This window comes from Fukomys damarensis, unplaced genomic scaffold (genome assembly GCF_012274545.1).
Source record: "Fukomys damarensis isolate Sample0158 unplaced genomic scaffold, DMR_v1.0_HiC HiC_scaffold_14, whole genome shotgun sequence".
NCBI lineage: Eukaryota > Metazoa > Chordata > Mammalia > Rodentia > Bathyergidae > Fukomys > Fukomys damarensis.
In genome coordinates, this window is record NW_022900926.1 from 69,157,942 (window position 1) to 69,181,377 (window position 23,436).

General features: G+C 44.2%; 1 protein-coding gene across 2 annotated transcripts in view; it reads left to right on the plus strand.

The window, feature by feature from the left end:
• The window catches only part of Cilk1 (ciliogenesis associated kinase 1), a 58,755-nt gene extending 39,652 nt beyond the window's left edge, over positions 1-19,103 (plus strand). For both annotated transcript variants that reach the window (XM_010630817.3, XM_010630816.3), the window contains exons 6-14: positions 3,159-3,291; positions 3,967-4,138; positions 6,171-6,338; positions 8,617-8,937; positions 10,447-10,637; positions 10,781-10,929; positions 14,691-14,819; positions 17,736-17,858; positions 18,765-19,103. In XM_010630817.3, the coding sequence (XP_010629119.1) occupies positions 3,159-3,291; positions 3,967-4,138; positions 6,171-6,338; positions 8,617-8,937; positions 10,447-10,637; positions 10,781-10,929; positions 14,691-14,819; positions 17,736-17,858; positions 18,765-18,919 (1,541 nt within the window). In that variant the 3' untranslated portion in view covers positions 18,920-19,103. The remainder of the gene's footprint in view (positions 1-3,158; positions 3,292-3,966; positions 4,139-6,170; positions 6,339-8,616; positions 8,938-10,446; positions 10,638-10,780; positions 10,930-14,690; positions 14,820-17,735; positions 17,859-18,764) is intronic.
• The last annotated feature ends 4,333 nt before the right edge of the window (positions 19,104-23,436 follow it).

Here is a 23,436-nt window from a genome sequence, read left to right on the forward strand (position 1 = left end):
CCTCCAAGGCTTTGCTGTAGCTGAGATGGGCTTCTCATTTGATGAATTGGCTTTGCCTGTCATGATGTGGCTACAGATATACCTCTGTACATCTTCATTAGGCAAAGTGATAAGTACTCAACATTTAAATGTGTGGCAACACCCACCAGAATCTCAAAGAGGAGTAGGTTCATAAGTCCGTTGTATCTTGAACAGCAATTATAATTGTTTCTACTGCAGTAGAAACTCAGTACCCAAATGACTACTGACTTTTCAAATGGCTTCAATCTTAAGGTCTTTCTGGCTGTCTTGGGCAGGGTAAGACTGATATTTTTCTCTTGAATGAGTGTTTTTTGGTTTTGTTTTTGTTTTTTGTTTTGGTACCAGGGATTGAACTCAGGTCCTTGCGCTTGCAAGGCAGGCCACCGAACCACTGAGCTAAATCCCCCGGCCCTCTCTTGAATGACTGTTTTGCAAAGTTATCACATCCTTTATGTTAATCAGCTTTCTGTTGCCATGACAAAACACCTGAGAAAAATCAAATTAAAAGGAGGAAAGCTAGCCAGGTGTGGTGGCTCACACCTATAATCCCAGCACTCGGGAGGCTGAGACAGGAGGATTGCTATGAGTTCGAGACCAGCCTGGACTACATAGTGAGCTCCAGGTCAGTCTCAACTACATAGTGAGACCCTATCTCAAAAAACCAAAAAAAAAAAAAAAAGGAGGAAGGCTGGTGGCATATCCCTGTAATTCTGGGCACTAGGGAGGCTGAGGCAAGAGAATCACAAGTTCAAGTCCTGCCTGAGCTACATAGCAAGAGCTGACCTCAAGAAAAAAAGGGAAAGATTTATTTTGACTCATGGTTATGGAGGGGAGGGGGAATGAATACCCTACCAGGTCACACCCCCAGTGACCCTCCTGAAAACACATTCAACTTTGAACTCTTTAATGGATTAATCCGCTGATGACTATAGTGTTCCCGTAATCCAATCACATTCTGAAAGCCCCACCTCTAACCACATGAGCCTTCTGAAGTGCATTCTAGATCCAAACCATAACATCATAACATTCAACCCCAGGCCAACAAAAGACTTATATCCATCTCTTTATTCAAAATGCATTTAGTCCATCTCCAAGAGTTGTGAAAGCCTTAACATTTCCACCACTGCAGAAAAGTCCAAGTCCAAATTTTCCTCTGAGACTCCAGGCAAACTCTTAGCTGGGCATCCCTGTAAATAAAAACACTGCCAATATACAATGTTACAGGTACATCCCCAAAGGAAAAAATGAGGGGATAGAAAGAAATTGGACCAAAGCAAGACCGAAACCCAGCAGAGCTAACATTCAATCTATCCCTCCATGTCCAGCACCTAAGGCAGGTTGTAGTAAGAGATGAGCTCTAGATGGCTTGAACAACTCTGCCCCCATGGCACTCATAGCCTCCCTGTTGGGATGGCTCTGCTCACTGCCTGTACTTTTCCTCCGTGGTCATCCCAGCTTCCTGGCATCTCCATCTTCCCGAACTCTGCACTGCACTTTGGCTTCACTTTCAAAGTTTCACACATCACTTTCTCGGGGGCATGTAGCCTGGCCTCCCAGGCCAGAAATCTGTGTAGAAGCTTCCCTGACCACATAACTCTTTTATCTGGAATTCCGGAGAAACCAGCTCCACAGGCACGATGCCAAGGTCTGCCGCCAGCTCATGCGGTAGTTGGGGATCTCCTTGGACCATGGCTGCAACAGCCTCTGAGTTTCTAGGTATCTGAACTTGGGGAAACACTTTCGTAGGTGACCCTGAAAGAGCAGGGCAACCTGAGACTGTCTTCTCAAAGTCTTTCAAAGGAGTTTACCCTGTTTATATCTTTGAGCTCGAAATGAGTGGAGTCTGGCCATTTCTTCTGGTTCTCAATATAAATCTGGCCAGAATCAGCCAGGAGTACCTATGCCAAAGTCTGAATGAAGAGCTGGCTTGAAATTTTCTCCAGAGTAATTAGTCCACCACCCTTAATCTCAATTTCCTACAAAGTCTCAGAATATGGGCAAAAACAGACACATTTTCTGGCAGAATATACCACACAGAGCCTCTAGTCAACCTGCCAATGTACTCCTTGTTCCCAACTGGAGACTCCCAAGGCTGGCCTTTACTGCCTGCTTTCCTATAAGCATTCTGGCTTTCTAAGCTCCAAATGGAATCACCGATCAACCTGTTTATAGCATCCTAGGCCTTTTCTGGTCTGTACCTGCAAATCTTTCTACACTCCTCCCACGATCCATCCCAAAAGCTTCTAAACCACATAGCCTGGTACAGTCACAGCAGCAACCCTACTCGTGGAACCAGTGTTCCCACTGCTGGAACAGAATACCCAACACCTGCGACTTCAAGGAGGTGAGCTGGTTCCAAGGCAGAAATAGCATGGTGGAAGGGCACGGCAGAGGAAAGCTGCTCAATCATTGGGCGTTAGAATGTAGAGAGAGAAGGGAGGGACCAGGGTCAAGAACACACCCTTCCATGGCCCACCCTGGGTGATACACCTCCAACAAGGTCCCACCGCCTTATAGCACTTTCAGCCATGAATTCATCATAATCAGGAGATTCATCCGCTGATGAGTTTAGCACCCCATGATTCCATCGCCACTCCGAGCTCTGAATACGTGATGGTTTTGGAGAACATCTTAGATCTAAACCAGTACAAGCACATCTCCAGCGACATACTTACCCCAGTGAGGCCCCACTGCTTGAACTTTCTGCCTCCCAACAGCCTTTTAAGTTAACAATCCATAAATGGATGAATCTATTCATGAGATCAGAGTGCTTATGACCCAATCACCTGCCAAAGGCACAGCCTCTAGACACTGCTGCATTGGCTACAAAGCCTTCAACACATGAGCGTAAGACCCACGCCTAATAGCCCATGAGTTTTGGTATTTTAAAAGAAAATTTCCCACTTGATTAAAAAAAAAATGTTTTAAGTCAGCTTTGAATGATACTGTGAAGGGACTGATCAATGTCCTATGAGAAGGCCGAAGGACTGTGTATTATTTGTGAGAGGGATGCAGTCTGATGCCTTTTGCCTTGCTGCTCTTTTGAAAAGTCATAGCTGCTAGGGAGAGAGAAAAAACAGCCCTGAAGTGTAAAGCAGAAGCAAACGTGCATCAGGAGTCCTTCGTTGTTTTCACAGGCTTCTTCCATCGGGACTTGAAGCCAGAGAATCTCCTCTGCATGGGACCAGAACTGGTGAAAATTGCAGACTTTGGATTGGCCCGAGAAATCCGATCAAGACCTCCCTACACAGACTATGTGTCTACCAGATGGTGAATACTGTTTTTCCCAAAATTATTTCATTGCATTTCTTTATAAGGATACCATTTTATTGGGAATGAAGTCAGTCATAAACACTAAGCTTTAAATAGCAGGAAGAGTGCAGTCTGAGACACTCTTTGTAGGTGTGTTGCCATTGGAGGAGGTTAAAGACTCATGTGGTAAATAATTTTAAAAGGAAACCTATTATGTGTTTCCAAGGTACAAGATTTTATATATAGGCCTTCCCAATAACATTTTCCCCAGAAGAGTTATATAAGAGGTTCTCTGAAGATCTGTCTGAAAAACCATCTAATTCTGTTGTTAAAACTTTCAAACCCTAGCAATTGATCTACACGGTTTGTCCGGATCAGGAAGTGGCCCTTGCACAGGTTCTTAGTTCCTTCCCTTCCTTTCTGTCCTCTCTTTCTTCCCAATGTTGTTCTCTCTGTGTGTCTCAGAGTGCTGTAGAGAAGACTCCTGTAGAGAAATGCTCCATAGACAGCAGTGTGCACAGAGAAGCACTACTGTTTTAGCAGCAACCACAGCAGTCATGAAGTCCTTCAAGTCAACGTACTACACTGAACTAGAGAAAGCAAATACAGACACTCTTACTAAGAATCGCTTGCTATTTAATGTAACTTCTGACCAGTGGAAGTGATAGCTAGTAGCTAACTCTGTTCCTCCAGGTATAGGGCTCCAGAAGTCCTCCTGAGGTCCACCAACTACAGCTCCCCCATTGACGTCTGGGCCGTGGGCTGCATCATGGCAGAGGTGTACACACTCAGGCCGCTCTTCCCTGGGGCCAGTGAAATTGACATGATATTCAAAATTTGCCAAGTGTTGGGGACACCAAAAAAGGTAATGGTATAAACAAAGGCCTGTGGGCCAAAGCCAGTGGCTTTCTGGGCTCCCTCTCCTGCAGCACTGAGTAGCACTGACGCTGTTGAGCTCGGCCATTCTCCCCTGCCCACACCCTCAGACATGGCCACTTCTCTCCTTCCTTCCTCTCTGAGGTATGATCTCTGTCATGGCCCCCTCTGCTTTTGCTCTATACCATCTCACCTCCTTCGTGGAGCTTCTCTGTTCTCATGGCTGCCACATTTTACACCTATTCAGAAGTCACCGAAGTCATCTGCAGTCCCCACCTCCCTACTTTACAACTGTCTTGGGATCCACACCCCCCTCACCATCACCTCAAACTCTGCACATGTAAAACAGTGTTTTAAAAAATGACTTCCCCTTACCACCCATCGTGCTTCCTTTCCATATCCCAGTCTGTGGTTCCCTCCTAGTCCCAGAGGCCCAGCCTTGGGGTGGATTTTACTTTGCCTTCTTTCCTTCCCTTTGTCTAAGCAGTTGGTCAGTAAATTCTGTTCAGTATCCTTCATGGTATCTCTCCGGTGGCTCCTGTCCTTTCAGGTTCACTGCTAATGTCACAGACAGGACAGTGGTCACCCTGTCCAGGTCTTAGGATATCCTCTCTACTTCATTTTTTTAAAAAGTTATTTATTTTGTGGTACTGGAGATCAAACTGGGGACCTTGCGCTTGCAAAGCAGGTGGTGGAACCGCTCAGCTAAATCCTCAGCCCTATCTGGTCAACTTTACTGCCTTCCCATCTTTACCTTAAGGTTGTCTTGCAGTCTGTGCCCAGATCCATCCTCCTAAAGAACATCTCTAGTTATTGATCTCCTCTCCTAAAAGTACTCCTTGACAGCCCTTTGCCCAGCCGCTTGACTCATTCCTGTCCCACTTGGTATCCGTGCTCCCCACCCACCAGCTGCGTGCCCCAGAGTGATCCCATTCCTGCACCCTACACACACCCTCTGCCTGAGCCACCTGAGGGAGTGTCCCATCCGTGATCAAGTCTTTCTCTTCTTCTCTGGCCTCCATCTCCACCCTTACTGTTTTTCCAGTCTCCTGTCTGTCCTCAGCTTTGTTCTGTGTAAGCCATGTGCATATCTATTTCTTAGATCATAAAATCATTCCAGGCAAGAAATTATCTTGTATTCATTTCCCCACCTTCCAGCACCATTGCTGATATGAACTAGAGTCTCAACATTTTTTAAATCATTTGAATGGATCATTATTGCCACCTCATCAAGGTTCCCAGAGTGGCATCTCTTCATCCTCTTCAAATCTGTGTCTTTACTTCTCTCGTGGCCTTTGTCATTTTTCACTCTATATTATTGTGTTTTAAAATAATGTCCTATTTCCTCTTTTAAGGACAATGATATCCTTAAGGGTAGGATCCATATTAGATTATAGTTGGCTTTGAAAAAGGAGGAGGAGGTATATTAGGGTATATCCTACACAGCAGTACTGTTAGAACCAGCAGGAACCTGAAAGAGCCCTTGCTCGGCGTGTTCCAGAGTTCCACCACCATTTAGTGATTCAAGAAAAGTGGAGAGTATGAGACTGTGGGGAACAGCTTTCTTTCCTGCTGGTCTTCTCAGCATGTGTATTTTGAGTCATGAAGTTGGGATCTAGTAGGATATATGTAAGAGTTTAGAAGTTTATTTGAGCAGGAACAAACATCTTGTTTCATTTTGTTTTCCTCCAAAATGTATCTCATTAGTGGTTTCTAAAACCTTGCCTCCTGAAACACAGCTGGGGAAATACTAATTTGCTTCAGTCTCAGAATCTCCAGAGTTAGATATTCTTATGTAAGGGTTATAAAACAAGTTGGTGACAAATCCAGTGTCTTTTCTAGTGTTTCCCAGATTTCACGTCCTCTGTAGGCTCTTCATTAACGCAGTCCTGTGTCTCTGTCCAGTGAGCGTGGGAGGGGCAATGACATCACTGCCTTTCCAAGAGGGGCACACAGGGAGGAAAGCAAGCTCGAGTCACAGCAAGGGGCTTAGCAAGACTTGCTGTCTTTTTTTCTTTCAGACTGACTGGCCCGAGGGCTACCAACTTTCCAGTGCTATGAACTTCCACTGGCCCCAGTGCATACCCAATAATTTAAAGACTCTGATTCCAAATGCCAGCAGCGAAGCAATTCAGCTCCTGAGAGACCTGCTTCAGTGGGATCCTAAGAAACGACCAACAGCTAGTCAGGTTTTCTTTGAGTTTCTTCTGTTTGATGCAGTGCTTATGAAGTTAATGTCTAATTCCCAATAATTTCTATAAATTCATGGGAAATGTATATGGCACAAGAAGTTAAAGAACTTTGAAATTTACTGTATATAATTAAAGTAGCTAACATTAAACAATATAGTTGCTTTAAAATCAACATGCCATTTATAGGATATATCACCATATATGTGGAAATGAAGTTAACAGATCTTTGGAGAGCGCTTTTAAATATATTCTCTGTGAAGTAAGATCATGGCTGAGTCTGTGGAGCTTCGTACTACAGTAGTCAGCTCACAGTAGTTTAATGATAAGCCAGTACTGGTTGTGTGGAAAGGTAACTTCTTACCTTGTGCAGTGCGACTTGCTTTATTACGTGACAACATGGAGGAAATGACAGGTGAGGGAGAGCCGGGCTAACAACTGCAGTTGGCATTTAATGGCACTTTCCAGTTTGCAAATGGCTTCACTGTGATTCTAACCTGGTGAAGAGCCCATGCAATGGATATTTTTGTTTTCATTTCTATAGGTAAAAAACCCCAGAATCTCAGAAAGTTTAAGTGATTTGCCCCAGTAGATGGTACAGACAGTGCAACCAGCTGCAGTCCTTTCGTGCAGATGGTGGGGCTTCTGCCCGAGTTCCTGTTCGGGGCCACTTGGCCCAAGATTGTGAAATGCACTCGAGTGAGGCATGGTAGGGCTGTGGGCTCCTTCCGCCCATCGGCCTCCTACAAGCCTCCTCTGCCCTGGGTGTGTTTGGCCCCTTCTCAGCTTGTCTCGTGGATGCTTACATTGCTCAGAGGATCAAATAAGTGACCAATTATAATCAAAGAAGTTTATTTGGCTACTGAAAGTAGTGGCGATAAATGAAAAAGTGTGAATGTGGTGTGAGAATTTGTGGTAGCAGAAGAGATGGGTCATTGGAGGAATAATTAAGGAGTGCAGAATAGCTTTTTTCAAAGGCTTAAAGAAGAAAGACCTAGAATCTGCCATAAGGCTCTGGCTGACTCAAGAGAGTTGGACAGCCCTCAGAAATGCCCTTTTGATAATGAAAATCACAAATGGTTTGAGGGCAAAAAGAAAGATTTCTGATGAAACTTCTGATGAATCCTTAAAAGACGGACACAAGATATGAAAATAAGATCCTGTTACAGGCAACTAAGAAAATAACGTATGTTTTTAAGAATAAGAAAAGCTGGGCTGGGGATTTAGCTCAGTGGTACCACGCCTGCTTTGCAAGTGCAAGGTCCTGAGTTTAATCCCTGCTACATTAAAAAAAAAAAAGATTAAGAAAAGCTAAAAATATTCCATATCATTCTAGACTCGTAAAAATGCCTGGAACTGCAGAGAAGTCTTTCCAACTTAGATGCTGGAGGGCAGAACCTTTATCTGGACACCGCATTATTCACCCCTGTATCTACACTTAGCGTATAAGCTTACCAATGTGTCTAACTCATTAAGAAATACTGTTGTTTTTCAACGACTCTAAAAAGATAACAGTAATGCAGAAAATATTTCAGAAAAATATATTATAAACCTTAAGACTTTAAGATTTATCCTTGGCTATCCTGAAAACCTGATTATCCAAAACAACTGGCACTCACCCTTGTCATGATAGGGAAGGTTTACCTATATTATGTTAACTGCATACTCTTCACACTTCGTGGGTGAAAGCATGTGTATCTACTTATTTTGTACTTGCTTTTCAGTGTCTTCCAGTATCATTATGTTTGGATTTTGTTGTTGTTGTTGTACATTATTGTTTCTCTTCCTGTGATGTGACAAAATGGACTTAGAAGGGTGACATATATTTAGGGCACAGGGCAAGTGCATTACAAAAGCAGGATCTGGCCAGGCGTGGTGGCACTCGCCTGTAATCCCAGCACTTGGGAGGCTGAGGCAGGAGGATCGCTGTGAGTTCAAAACCAATCTGGGCTACATAGTGAGTTCCAGTTCAGTCTCAACTACATAGTGAGACCCTGTCTCAAACAAACAAAAAAAAAAGCAGGACCTGTGTTGAACCAGAATGCTTTTCAGCAGTAACAAAAGTAATAGCAGTGCAACTGGCTACTTTATCCAAATAATTTTAAGTGTTGCAACTGGTATGTAAATGTTACAGTATGCTGGGTGAGGAAAGTCACAGGGGTGTTGCTGAGTCCATGTCATCTTGTAATTGGCTTGGGCAAACTTCTGGGGTCCTCTGATTGGGATGGTTCATTCTCCTGGACTGACTTATAGCCCCACCCTGACCTGTCACTTCCAGGCACTTCGATATCCCTACTTCCAGACCGGACACCAGCTGGGCATCACCACACAGAACCTGCAGGACTCAGAAAAGCCACAGAAGGATGTCCTGGAAAAGGCAGGCCTGCCTCCACACATCAAGCCAGTCCCCCCTGCCCAGCCCCCAGCCAAGCCGCACATGCGAATTTCTTCCCGGCACCATCACGCCAGCCAGCCCCCTCAGCATCTCCTGTACCCCTATAAAGCAGAGACCTCGAGGACAGATCAGCAGAGCCATACTCAGGAGGACAAGCCAAGCCCACTGCTTTTCCCGTCCCTCCACAACAAGAATCCTCAGCCGGTAAGCATGGAGAATGTACCCGTGAGCTTTGGGTCTGACTCTTCTGACCACGTATATCGTGTCAAATATTTCCTTTTCAGTAAACAAAGTCTAAGTGTAATACATTTATCTTTGCAGTGCCAGGGACCCTAGGTTTAAAGTCTAAATTCAAGCTCTGGCTCCACCTCTAAATACGAGCATCACTTGGCTGGTAGCTGTGCGGCAGGGGTCGCCGCTGTGCTCTGCAGCCCGATTGCCAGGGTCCCAGATGTCAGCTCTGGCATTCAGTAGCCCGATGACCTGAGCAGGCTCTGTGGCTGCTCTTCTTCCGGCGTCTGTAAGACAGGGATGATAGTAACAGCATACACCTGAGGTGATTGTTTGGGAAACTAAATGACTTGACATTTGAGAAGAATTTAGAAAAGTCCCTGGCACCTACTTCGAACTCATGGTCAGTCACTATTTCATTAACCTGTGCTGACTCAGTGTCATGATCTGTAAGAGGAAGATCACATTGCTCAGACAGGACCGTCCATGAGCATCAAAGATGGTGACCCTTGTGAAGGTGTTTTGAAAATCGCAAAGTGCTGAACCGATAGCTACTGATTGCTGTTCACATTGCTCCTGGACACTGATGTTAACACTGGGCTATTAGGTGAGCCCAGATCCTTCTTTCCTTGGGCTGATTTTCAAAGGGAAACAATGAGTGTTGGGTTGAATAGAACAACAACCTGATGACATTATGCTTGTCATTAGCTTTGTGATGCTGTCTGAAGGGCCTGACTCTAACACCTTTGAATCTTAGCATTCTGGGAGGCTGAGGCAGGAAGATGGCATTCAACTCCAGCCTGGACAATTTTTCGACTTAGTAAGACTGTGGGCCAGGATGTAGTTCCATGCCAAGGTACAGGGTTCAATCCCCAGTATAGCAAAAAACAAGACAGAATTTTTAAAAAACCTCTTTGTGTCAGCGGGTGTTGACTGACTGTGGGATCCTACATGGCACAGTGTGGGCCCTGCTCCCCCAGGCCGTTCACTTCACCCCACCCACACTCTTGTGTTTGAGGATGTCCTGCTGTAGCAAGTTGTACAGTTATAAGATCATGTCCAGATTTACTGAAAAGGCAGAGATGGCGTTGTTTGCCTTGGTTTCTCTGAGTGAACACCACTGAACGTTGGTTCTGTCTTAGAGACTGTTGTAACAGTGGAAATCATGTTAATGCTTCAGGGCTGAGGTCCAAATGAGAATCCAGCCACCTGCCTAGTGTATAAGAAGACTTTCACACGTCTTTCTTAAGTCCTGTTTCATATAGCTGAGTATACTCAGCGGATGCCAGCCAGTGTTAATCTTCGCAGGATAGGTGAGAGACAGAATGTCTGGCGATGTGGTTTCCACGGTTGCCTTTTCACATAAGCAGGGCCTTGGAGAATGGTAAGCCTTTGACTCCTTTCTCATAACAAGGGAATCACTCATGAATGAACTCCATTAATGCCAAGCATGTTTTTCCCCCTCTCTACTGGGATGCACAGAAAATCCTAGCTGGCCTGGAGCACAAAAGTGGTGATATCAAGCCAAAGAGCAGGAGAAGGTGGGGCCTTATTTCCAGGTCCACAAAGGATTCTGATGATTGGGCCGACATGGACGATCTGGATTTCAGTCCACCCCTCGCCAGGATTGACCTGAAAAACAAGAAGAGGCAGAGTGACGACACTCTCTGCAGGCAAGTGTGCTGCTTTCAGCTGTGAGTAGACAACACCCGGCATCAGAGAGGTCCTGTGGGCCTTTCTGAAGATGTGAGCTCTCCCTTCCCTCCCCCACCGCTCCCTCTCCTGCGCGGACTCAAGCCATGTTCTCTTGATGCAGATTTGAGAGCGTTTTGGACCTGAAGCCCTCTGAGCCTGTGGGAACCGGAAACAGTGCCCCCACGCAGACCTCCTATCAGCGGCAGGACACGCCCACCCTGAGGCCTGCTACCAAGCAGCACTACCTGAAGCACTCCCGATACTTGCCTGGTAATATGCACCGCTCACCTTTAAGTCTTGCCCTTCGAGTCACAAATTCATACCAACTCTGCTTTGGAAGGCAGATACTTCCAAATTAGTCCTTGTGCTTGCTTGGTGTACAGGTTTAGATAATACTAGGTCTTGCAGGGCAGACTCTGCTCGAACCTCCCCTTGCTCATGAAGAGAAATCTGCATTTCTTATAAGACTCACAAGGTGCTTCTTGCGGGGGCCGGGGATTTAGCTCAGTAGTTCTGCTGCCTGCCTCACAAGTGCAAGGACCCGAGTTTGATCCCTGGTACCAAAAAAAAAAATAAAGTTGTTTCTTGCCACATGCCACATTACCTCCAGTCTGAATATGAGCTGGCCACACTGGCCTCTGCCGCAGTTGTTTATTTATTTATTCTCAAAGGAATAGAATGCAGAGCTGCTTATTTCATTGCTTAAATTAAAACACGGCAGGAATGATTGCCAGTAATAATTTCAAAAGGCTCACTACATACATTTGGGGGAAACAAGGAAGCTACACTATCTTATGCCACAAAAATATTTGATATAACCAGTGATGGGCATGCATAATTGGCAAAAGCAGAATATTAACAAGATTTGACATTAGATGGTTGGTTGAACACATAGATTCCACAGTTTTATACCAGAAAGCATGCCATTATGATTATACTTCGCCAAACCTAGGCTGTCCTTGGACTCACTGTGCTGCTTAGGCTGGACTTCAACTCACAGCAATCCTCCACGCCCACCGTTTAAACATTTTTCAAAACATAGACTATTTACTTGTTCAGAACTTCTGCTTAAATCAGATGGGCCTGCCGGAGTCGAGCCATACCAGCAGGCCCGGGTAGATCAAAGAGGCTGCAACCCCAAGGCCCTTCAGGTTGTGGGGGCAGACTGCATAAAAGCAGCTAAAAGCCGCTAAAGCTCACCCAAACTGGGGCTGCGTTGCCCAGAGCTTGCTGGAGGGGCTCAGCTTCAGGCCTTGGGCATGCCTAGAGCATCAGGTGGTCAGACGGACTGCTAGGAATGTACCATGGTAGAGCCAGGGAGGCAGCGGCTGCCTGCACCAGTGCCAGGCCCAGCATCAGGTGCCTCTGGCTCCCAGACACCTTGCAGGAAGGTCACCAAGAAGGCAGTGCAAGGTAGTGTGAGGCCCCTGTGAGTGCAGACATGCGCCGGAGGGGGCACCACCACTGACACCGTAGCATCCGCCCCACCAAGCAGAGCCATCTTGAGGTCACCGCTCTCGGCTCCCAGGTAGGGCACCATAGACACATAGCTCTCTTGGCTGAAGCCTATGCAGGTGTGGGTCCATTGGGTGATAATGTTGTGAATACCTCACAGAAATATTTGCTGAAGCCTAGATGGCACATTTCTTACCTTACTTAGTCCTCTGAGATTAAAACAAAAATTGGTATAAGAAACTGGGTCCAGACTCTGCAGAAGGAGGAAAGGGCAAGAACTGGACAGCCTGTTGAAGCCGCTCCATAGACCAGGTCCAGGAGGAATGGGCAGGCAGTAGAGGGAGGAAGCTCGGTCAGTCCTGAGGGTGTTGGACTCCAGTGGTGTGCTGTAGTGCAATGGCACCCAAGCCTTTCTTCAGAGCTCTGCATTATGAGCTGACGGTGGTGGCTAATCATTCGCTCACACACTAACTCAGTCAATAAGTATGTGTTGAGCATCGACAGGGCACTGAGCCCTCGGTGTATCATGGTGAACAGAACAGCCACTGGAGCCCCGAGCTGCACAGCTCTAGGGTACCTTGGTCTCCTGGCCTCCACAGGAGCCCTGCAGGCAGAACACTTATAGCACAGTTTATCTCCTAATGCTGGGAGACCCTGGCCAGCAGTAATCACAGGTGGTGACAGAGTGGTAAGAAGGCCTCTGAGCAAGGGACTCTTAGCTGGGCCCCAGAGAATAAAAAACAGATGGGCACAAAGCTGAGGGAAGAGCACACCAGGCAGAGGAGTCTGCAGATGCAGAGGCAGGCAGGGCTTGGCCTGCAAGAGGAATGTCAGAGGCCAGTGTGCCCAGAGCATCTAAGAAAAGAGCCAGGAATACACAGCGTGAGGCACCTCGAGGGGCCTCATATGACCTTTGGACTTCACGGGATGAGCACTGAGAGCTCCCAAAGGGGTTTCCCTATCTGTGTGTGCGTGAAAGGGTGAAGAGCAGCGCGCTCTGGCTGCCATCCAGGGAGGGGTGGTCGCACAGGCCAGGAGAGCGGTCAGAAGAATGGGCAGGGATGGGGATGGGGACGGCATGGCAGGGCTTCCGCACACGTTAGTCTTCACTGGCTGGTCAGGAACAGGGAAAGGCTGCTAGGGGAGCGGTCAGAAGAATGGGCAGGGATGGGGATGGGGAGGGCATGGCAGGGCTTCCGCACACGTTAGTCTTCACTGGCTGGTCAGGAACAGGGAAAGGCTGCCAGGCTTCTTCAGGCTTGACTGTTCGTCTCCAAAGATTGACCTGACAGTTTCCAGGAATGTCTTTGAAAAAGAGAGATCAGGTGACAGGGACAGAGGGAGCCAGGTGTGTGGGAGTTACCATGACCAAAGGCAAAGGGGAGCAGGGAGTAGATTGGAGAGTTGTTTCTTTTTGGCTGTGAAGGAAGAAGAAAGATAAAAGAAGAATATAGATTTCAGTTCTGAAAATGGCTGTTGTGCCCAATAGAAGTGGAAACACAGAGCAGTTTGAAGGGTCTTCTTGACTAAGGCTGCAGGCAGTCAGCAGTTCTGTGGGAGTCCTGGAGTGAGGGGGACCAGAATTGGTGAAGGCGGTTGGTACAGATCCCATCATCAGCACAGGACGCCAAGAATAGCTGAGGTCAGGTGAGCAGATGGACCAGAAGACAGACACAGAAAGAGGAGAGCAGAAGCCTGCAGAGCCAGCGACTGGAGGTAGACAGGGATGAAAAAGGACACAGACAGGAGACACAAGGGAAGTGGGCTGCATAAGAGTGGAATATCAAGGAGCGGTGAGACCTGAACGGTGCTGGCAGGTCGTCACTGAGGCTGATGCACAAGAGGCCTCTCGGCCATGAACAAGCCAAGACAGTGCACCCACCTCGAGGACGCTGTCTCTGCCATCTGTCAGATGACATCATCACGAGTTTGGCTTTGTCTGCAGAACCGCAGGCAATGCTTGACCAACTGGGTTCTGTGTCAGTTTCGTCTCTGAAGTCCAGTACAAGATTAAATGGGTATTTTGCATTTTAAGTAAACTTTATTGTATATAATTAATTAAGGCAAGCAACATTGCACCCTTGCGTGGTAAAAAGTTTACTGTCATGGCAAATTAACATATCCATCGGCTCATGTAGTTATTCCCTTTTTTGGTTTTATGGCAAGATCAGCCAAAATCTATGCATTTAGCACAGACTTCACATATGGTACAAGTTTATCTCATGTTGCACTTTAGATCTCTGGACTCATTCATTGTGCACACTTGCTACTTTGTATCCTCTTACCTATGTATCTCCCCACCCCTGCCCTTGACAACTGTCTGTCACTTGTCTATCTCTGTATTTGATTTTTTTTTTCCTTTTTAGATTCCATGCTTAAGTGAGATCGTGGAATATTTTTCTGTCTGGCTGATTTCATTTCCCATAATATCCTCTAGTCTCAAGTGTGGCAGATTGAAAGGTCTTGTTCTTCTTAAGGCTGAATAATATATTCCATTGTATATATGTACCACAGGTTTTTCTCTGTCCAACTTCCTATAGATTTTCAATTTTAAAACCTTTTTTTTTCTCTTTTAGGAATAAATATAAGAAATGGCATGCTCCCACATCCAGGAAAGGACTTCCTTCCGTCTAATCCATGGTCCAGTTCTGGCTTGTCTGGAAAGTCTTCGGGGACAGTATCAGTAATCAGCAAAATAAATTCAGGCGAGTAATGATTTTAACTCTTAAATGGCAAAAATCAAAGCCTGTGGATGCCATGAGGTGAACAGAGAGAGATGTGGGACAAGTCCTTTCTGGTGTGAAGACGCACCCTGTCCTCCTCTCCCTTCCTCGGCAGCAGGCCCTGGACTCAGGCAGCTCCCGTAGGGCTGTACCCACTGATATTGCTGCAGAGTGCAGCAGACTTGTTCCTGGCCCAGCAATCTGAGTTTGGCCACTGGGTCCTGGCGTGCTGTGGGCAGCACCTTCTGAGGTGGAGATGGGCTTGGCTCTGTTTTCCTTGTTCCAGCTGGGAACTCTGCACGCTGACCCAGCCTTCAGCCCAGGGCTTCAGGTCTCCTCTGTTTGGGAGGTGGATAGTTTAAGTCCCCCCAACCACTTTTCAATTAATAGGCCCTACAGCTTGACAAGCCTGGCCCAGGAGGTCTGTCTCCACGGCTACCTGCCCCTCCAGGTGGTCAGGTGAATACCTGGGCTGCACTTTCCCACCTATGTCCACTAGGCCTCATTTATGTGAAGGAATACAAAACAAAAGTGATGTATGTCAATACCCATGTACCTACTTCCTAGTTTAAGAAGTCAAACTTCCGGGGATTTAGCTTAGTGGTTCTGCTGCTTGCCTCGCAAGTGCAAGGTACCAAGTTTGATCCCCAGTACCCAAAAAAAAAAAAAAAAAAGTCAAACTTCACAAATGTACACGAAGCCCAGGATCTAGACCATTTTCTCCTCTGCCCCTGCCCCAGTCCCATATATATGGGTGTCTGTTATTTTCATGAATTCATTAAAACTGTGTATGAAATTCATAGTGTGGGTTTGCATGTTTTAAAGTTTATCCTGGACCACCACTTCATTCATTTTAGCAAATATGTATGTGGCGATTGTGTACATCGCATTGTAGATGATATAATACAACATGTGTGTAACTAATAATATTATTATCAACTGTATGATGTCATAATTATTTATACTAAATCATTATTCAGTTTCTCCCTTTTTTGACAACTATGAGTTGTTTACAAGTTCGCTACCAGACAGGGTGCTGGAATATACACGATTGTGTTCCCATTGTTGTGTGAGGCTCTCTTTGGTGGAACAGGCATTTTAGGATTAAGGGTGTGCTCACGTTTGGCTTTGCAGATACGGCCAAAAGGCTCTGCAGCACACTATGGGAGTTGCATGCCATCCTAGACGCCACTTCGTACCATCCAAACTAAAATCTGTGCTAACCTGCTAGGTGCGAAATGGTGTCTTCCCGTGGTTTGAACCTGCACATCCTTTTTCAAATGATATTCACCATCTTTTCTTGGGTTTGTGGATTCTACATTTTCCCCCTTGTGTTACTGAACTGTTCAGATTCTCTTCCATTTTTTCCTCCTAATTCTTTTTTTTTTAGAATTCAACCAGTTTTGATTTTACCTTTTCTTTCTGTCTTTTTTTTTCTCTCTCATTGTGTGTATTGGTACATTTTAGGTATACAGTACAGTTACATTCATTATTGAGATCTTGTACCTTTACATGACAGGTGGTCTTGGTTCTCATTTTTTCCCCTTGTCCCTGCCCTCCCTTCACCCTCTCCTTCCTTCCCCATTTACAAACACTTTATTTCCATTTTTTCATTTTCTCATGTATTTTTTCCCTTATTACCTTTCCCCTACCCTTCCCATTTTATTCACCAAAAATGCAGAACACATTCCCCTAACCAGCTCTTCACACGGGCATGCCAAGCCATCGCCCCACTCTGTCAGCATCTGAGGACAACCTTCTACGTTGTGAAGATAGACACTTACTAACTGCTCTTCATGGGTAGAACATCCCTCATATAATGGCTGTTATATGCAGTAAGAAGCATTGCTGGGTGTGCTGAGGCAGGAGAATCACCATGAGTTAGAGGCCAGCCTGGGCTACAAAGTGAGCTCAAGACTTGCCTGAACTGCTTAGTGAGGCCATGTCTCCAAAAACAAAACAAAAACTGAGAAGCATTTTTTTTGGTACCGGGGATTGAACTCAGGCCCTTGTGCTTATGAGGCAGGCAGTGGAACCATTGAGCCAAATTGGCGGCCCTGAGAAGCATTATAGATACTCATTCACCTACCCAGTATGGATTGACTCCATGCTGGCTCCTGTAACGCCATTAACCTCCCAGAATCCCAAATGAGTAGCATACAGTTCCTGCCCTCAGCACACTCAACTGGAAATGACATGAACGGTATATGTATTCAGTATTTCTGTTGTTTGCTTTTCTGATGAGCAGCAAGAAAATTTAGTGTATAATTATAATACCTAAATAATTCAGGTAATCTGGATGTTGATCCAAAAGAGAATGGTTAAGCCGGGCATGGTGGTGCACACCAGTAATCCCAGCACTCGGGAGGCTGAGGCAGGAGGATCACTGTGAGTTTGAGACCAGCCTGGGCTACATAGTGAGTTCCAAGTCAGTCTTAACTACATAGTGAAAATCTGTCTCAAAAAACAAACAAAACAAACAAACAAACAAACAAAAAACCAAAAGAGAATGGTTAAAGGAATCGTGTGTTGTATACTTCAGAATTTGTATATACCAACATGGAGGATATTCTGTATGATGGTGTAGAAAAAGCAAACTTCTGAACAGGCTAAACTTATTACAAAAATGAAAATGTCAACTATCCTTTCTGTAATTTAACAAACGACTCTCTGCTTGGTTGTGTCTACAGAAGCAGTACTGTTGTCCTCCTCCATTTTCTGACAGTGTGGCATGGGGGATGCTTTACTCAAACAGACTCTTTTCATCATAATTCTTTTGTTTTCTCTTAAAGTCAAAACTTAATTCTTTATTGGTCTGCACTACTCTCCTTTAACCCTGTTTGTGTCATATGAATGTTGCTATGTAATGAATGATGAGCTTTTGTTTTTGCAAATCAGTTGGTTCCAGCTCTACAAGTTCTAGTGGACTGACTGGAAATTATATCCCTTCCTTTCTGAAAAAAGAAATTGGTTCTGCTATGCCAAGGGTACACCTGGCACCTATTCCAGACCCTTCCCCTGGTAAGTTCTGTTTTTAAGTATTCATGAATTTGATTCAGCAGTTACTGGGCAAGCTTGCACTGTGCAAATGATGATGAAGTTAAACCAGTGTCAGATGCTCAGAAGTGCTAAGGAAAAAATAACCCAGGGAGCTGTAGAGCTTGTGCGAGTTGGAGTGTGAGGTGCAGATTCAATTTTAGCCAAAGAAGCCAAAGAATAGCTCGCTGCAAGGACTCCTTGAGTAAAGCTCTGATGGAAGCCAAGTGAGCACTTGATCGGTGTGGATGAGACTGTTCCAGATGTGGGTTCTCTGGAGCATGGGCTCTGGGGAAGGGCAGGTCTGGCAAATTCAAGAAATGGCAAGGGGGCAGACAGAGTGCAGGAGGAGTGTGAGCTGAGTGAGAGGGAAGGCACAAGAGGAGCTGGGTGAGGAGAGGCCTGAGGGTGTGTCTGAGGCCCCCACTGGGCCCCTGTACGCGTGTCTCACAACTCTGACCATCATGGGAGCTGCTACAAGGAGCCAAGCCAGAAGAGTGACTTGACCTGTCAGCCACCCTCAAGGGCTCGTTCAACCTGCTAGTTGTCATTAAACCACATGAGAACAGGTTGCAAACAGGAGCCTGTTGCAGGTATCCAGGTATGAAATGATCCTAGCTTGGGTTGGAGTAGTAATGGTTGGCTGGTAAAGATGGTAAGTAGGACACAAGGAAAAGGGCGTACGAATGACACCCGCATTTTGGCTTGACAACTCTTAACTAGATGGAGAACCAACGAAGGTCGTCTTAACTGGAAGGACTGAGAGAAGAAATCACAATGTTCCCCCTGAACTTCTCATTTGTTGACATTTCTGTCACCAGGATGCATTTGACTGTACTTGTCTTGCCCTGATCCCCTGTCAGTCAGGCCATTCTGTCTCTTTCACTGCAGGCTACTCTTCCCTGAAGGCTGTGAGACCCCATCCCGGGCGACCTTTCTTCCACACTCAGCCGAGAAGCACTCCTGGCTTGAAGCCGCGGCCTCCAGCCTCCCAGCCAGTGCATGGCCGGACAGACTGGGCTTCCAAATACCCATCTCGACGATGACTATCTCAGCAACAAGACTGTTTCGTAGGGGAGAGGACACTGCCCCTCAGCTTACTGATGTTTGGCCCATAAGAAATGGGTGGATCATGTATAAGCAAACCAACGCTTTATAGTTACTCTTCTGAGCTAGGACATTTCAATATTCTTTTTTTAAAGTTTTTTTTTAAACATTCATTTGAATGCAATACCCTTTTTTGGTATAAAATTATTTTATTCTAAAACTAGGTCTCATTATTTTCTTAATCAACAGCATTTTGTATATATGGATTATGTTTCAGCATTTTATACTGTCAACTTTGTAATGAACTTTTTAAAAATTAAGTGATTTTCCTTTGGAGTTCCAGATAATATTTTATACAGACTTTGAAAAATGTAATAATATTGATACAGTATTGCAGCAAGGGTGAAATTTAAGGCTATGAGACTCAGTTTGTGCAAATATCATGGTATGGTTACATTTGTAATGTGGCTTGTTAGGTACTTGAGGCTTTCTTGGGCTGACTCTAAGAAAAGAAGCCTCTGCTTTTCTTAACATCATGTCATTTTTTTATACCATTGTGCTACTCTAAAAATACTGTTGTATCATCCATTTTGTTTTATTTTTGTTTCCTGGAACAAAGAACTCTATAAATGTTTTTTACAATTTCCAAAACACCCTTCAATGTGGTTGTGGATAATCTAAGTGAAACCAACCTTAATCCTACTCAGCTGACTCATTCTATTTTCTTCCATTTTTGAAGTCAAATCGTCCAAGTACTTATAAAAGGAAAGCTTTCATATCAAAAGGTTTCAACATAAAAGTTAACACAGTCGGTTAAACTTATGTTTCTGCCAAGATGTATGGCTAAAAAAAGTTTCAAAGCAACAGAGTTTTTATTCTAATAACTGAGATGGAATTTTGCACTCAGTTTAGTTCTCCAGGCCTGGCTAGGAGCAGCTCAAGAATAATCATCTGTCCTAGATAAATTGTCAGGACATTTTTGGGGAGCAGAAAAGATCTAGGGTAGGGCACCCACTTATCTAGTAAGTCATGGTTGCCACGATGTTAGCATCCATGGAGTGCCACTTTGAACTTCTAGCTTATATAGTTTCTTTAAAGAGGAAGAACTCTATTTGCTGGGCCGAGGCTGTTTCATCGAGAGGAATGTTTACAGCACTTTTATGGATGACAAAGCTAGTTTGGAAACAGAAAAAGGCTCGAAGGTCCACTGCCATCCATTGCCACATGACACATCTGTCTCTACTCATGGTTATCTTCCTGGCAAGAGTGAATGCAGTAGTAATCTGAACAGGGTTCTGACTCACGTTCTCTCAGGCTTCAGTGACTCTTCTTTGGCTCCAGGTTCCAGGAATACAGCAAGGCAAGCCATATGAAGCAATCAAATTTGTAGTTAAAATGGTAGGTTAAGGTGAATACAGATACAATCATGTGGTTCTAGCAGGTTGATGGTAGCTTTGGTGCATTCATGTTACAGCCTGAACAAGTTACCATGACTTCCGAAGTGTTCATACTTCAAATCAGGGAGTTTGGAGAATCTGGCTCAGAAGTGTATTTGACCAATCACTACGATCCTGAGGGACATGAGATAAGCTCATAGTGGATGCGGATCTGATAGGTAACATTTTCCTGTTAACAAACTGATGGCAAAGCTTCTGAAAATGTATGTGCAAGCACAACTGAAGCAAATTTATTTCTGTATTATATTCTCAACTTGTTACCGAAAGCAACGGAACATGTGTTTTCAGAGATGAGTCCTTTACTGTGAGGTGAATATTTATTTTCTCTTTCTTTATTATATATATAAAAGTAAATTAAGCTGAAACCTTGCCCAGTTTTCTGGAAAGCTGGTTTTAAATTGTAAATACCCGTCAGAGATGCAAATGGGTTGCCAGTACCGTATTATCCATACTGTAGCCTGTGTTTAGGTCATTAAGTTTTTTATATCAAAAACCTAGTTACTTGTTTATTACATATCTCAAATTGTTTTCCGAAAACTGTTGTAGGGCCCATATTCAAGGAATATGCCATTTTTTTCTTCCATTTACTCTTTTCTTTGTTTACCAGCAAACAGCCTTCCTCAGGAAGCTAAACACATTTATTCACACGAATGTCAACATGCTGATGTGCAATTGAGAAAACAACCTGATTCTAAAGAACTAGCAAAATCCTATAAGTATTTTTTCCCCTAAAATAGGTAAAAGACAAATGGTGTATACAAGCTATGTAGTACAGAAGGAAATAGTGACCATTTTTTGAAGCAAACATAAAATTTTACCTGTTACATACATTTTTAATTGCCATAGAATTCATTGTAAAATGAAGTGCAAGACAGGAACAGGAGTAATGAGCTTCACCGTACCTCTCCATGTCTGTGCCTCAGTACAGTCAGAGAGCTTCCTGGGATGTCTGTCGGGAAGCAGTGCAGGTGGCCTCCTTCTGAGCCCCAAAGTTCAGTGACCATGGTGCAAGCACTGCAGGGAAACTGCACTTGCAGTAAAGCCACTTTGGATATGGATGTTCACTTTGCAATAAAATTCCGTTAATTACCAAACCCTCACCCAGCTCGGGTATGGTAAGATTTAATTCGGTAGAAAAGTAATCTTTAAACAATTTTTTAGATACATCGCTTATTGAAAGGACCACGTATACCTAAGAAAGTGACACTGTGACACTTTTTGGGCTTACAAAAAAAATGAATGCAATCAAGGCAAACCCATGTCTAGCAAAATATGACATTTTCTTTTTTAAGTGCAAATACTGGTCCTGTTGGAGTGAATGGATACCATTTTCTTATTAAATAGCGTTTTCCTACCATCAAGCCATTGTTTCATGCCATTTAGGAGAGGGTGAAGAAAAGCAATGAAGGCTTTGTTTCAGCTCAGTGTATGACCAGAAGCAATATGTTTGTAAGAAATTTTTTGACATACTAATTGTTTTATATCATTTAAATATACTGTTGCCACTTGTTTAATATATGTGATTAATTTTTATAATTTCAAACCAAATGTACTGTACATTTATATAATTATTATGAGGACCATCTTATGGAAACCATCATGAAGAAAAATGGGACAAACATCACATTAATCGGTATTTCCAATTTCTTAAAAACACTGTTCTAATGTGAATTTAAAATGACCCGGCAAAGACTCCTAATCTCAGATATGTCAGATACACGGATAGCAGTTTAGTGAGTTGATTTGCTTATAACAGAGTGAGTAACTGAACTATTTATTTATGAAGCAAATGTTCTTAATAATGAGAAGATAGGCTGACTGAAAACCACTGAAGTAAGAACCTTCTGAAATAAAATGTTGCTTTTTAAATAGTTTGTCCTAACTGTTTAATAATGTTGGCTTTATGTAAGGAAAATTCTCATGTTCCAAATAAAGTAACAATTTAAGAAAAACAGATTTGTTTCTTTTTTTTTTAAAATTTGTTCTTATATTCATCTTTAAGACCGGTTTCTGATTTTTGTAAATTAGTTGGCTCATTTGGAACTTAGATACAGATAACTTGTCGATGCTTCCTGTAATGCTGTGTTAGAATCGGAAACACACTTAGTGCAGATGAAGGTTGTCCTGCACTCTGAAGGGGTTTGTCCCTGTTTTGTCATTCACTCATTAAACAAGGATTCTCCGAACAAACACGCTGTACAAAAAGGGAGAATAAAAGACAAAACTCCAGTACCTCATAGAATTCTCATTTTAATAAAACTACAGAGAAAAAAACATGTTAAATGACAATGGACATTATGAAAATGGACAAGGAGGGTCCACGGAGAAGCCTGTGTGTGGATGGGGAGGACAGCTTCATCCTAGGCTCCTTTCTACTTTCTCTGCAACCTCATTATAAACTTCTACTTTCTATATAATTATTTTGCTGCACCTCATTTCTTGTGGACTCTTAAGTATTGAGGGTGTTTTGTTTGGGTTCTGGAGATCGGACCTGGAGCATCACACAGGCTGAGCAAGTGCTTTCCCCACTGAGCTACACCTGTAGCCCACAAGCGGACACTTCTAAAATCTATACGCATATGTTTGCAGTACATAATGGTTACATTCGTCTCACGGAGCTGGTCCTAAAATCCAAAGTAAGTCTGACCATGTGATTTGGTGCCATCACTCAGCAGCGCAGACTTCAGTTACTCCTCAGAACCTTTCCTGAATAAAGGCTAATCTTCAACATGTATGGTCTGAGAAACAGCATAAGGTGCCTCTAAAACTAAGAGTTATGCGAATTTTGCATCCTGTTTATAATGCAGCTTTGATAGTTTTAATGTAATTTACCAGCCACATTTCTTACTGCTGTTCAGTTGAACGGACCGCTCAAGATGATCCACGGAGATGAAGGGGTGCATGTAGAGTCAGTTAAAAGAAAAAAAAAAAATCACCAACACCCAACATCTTTTGTTCAAAACGAAGGCAAACTGCCACGTGCAGCGCCTCACTTGGATGTGTCTGGAGTCTTGGAAGCTTGACTACCCTACGTTCTCCTACAAATGGACCTTGGACCT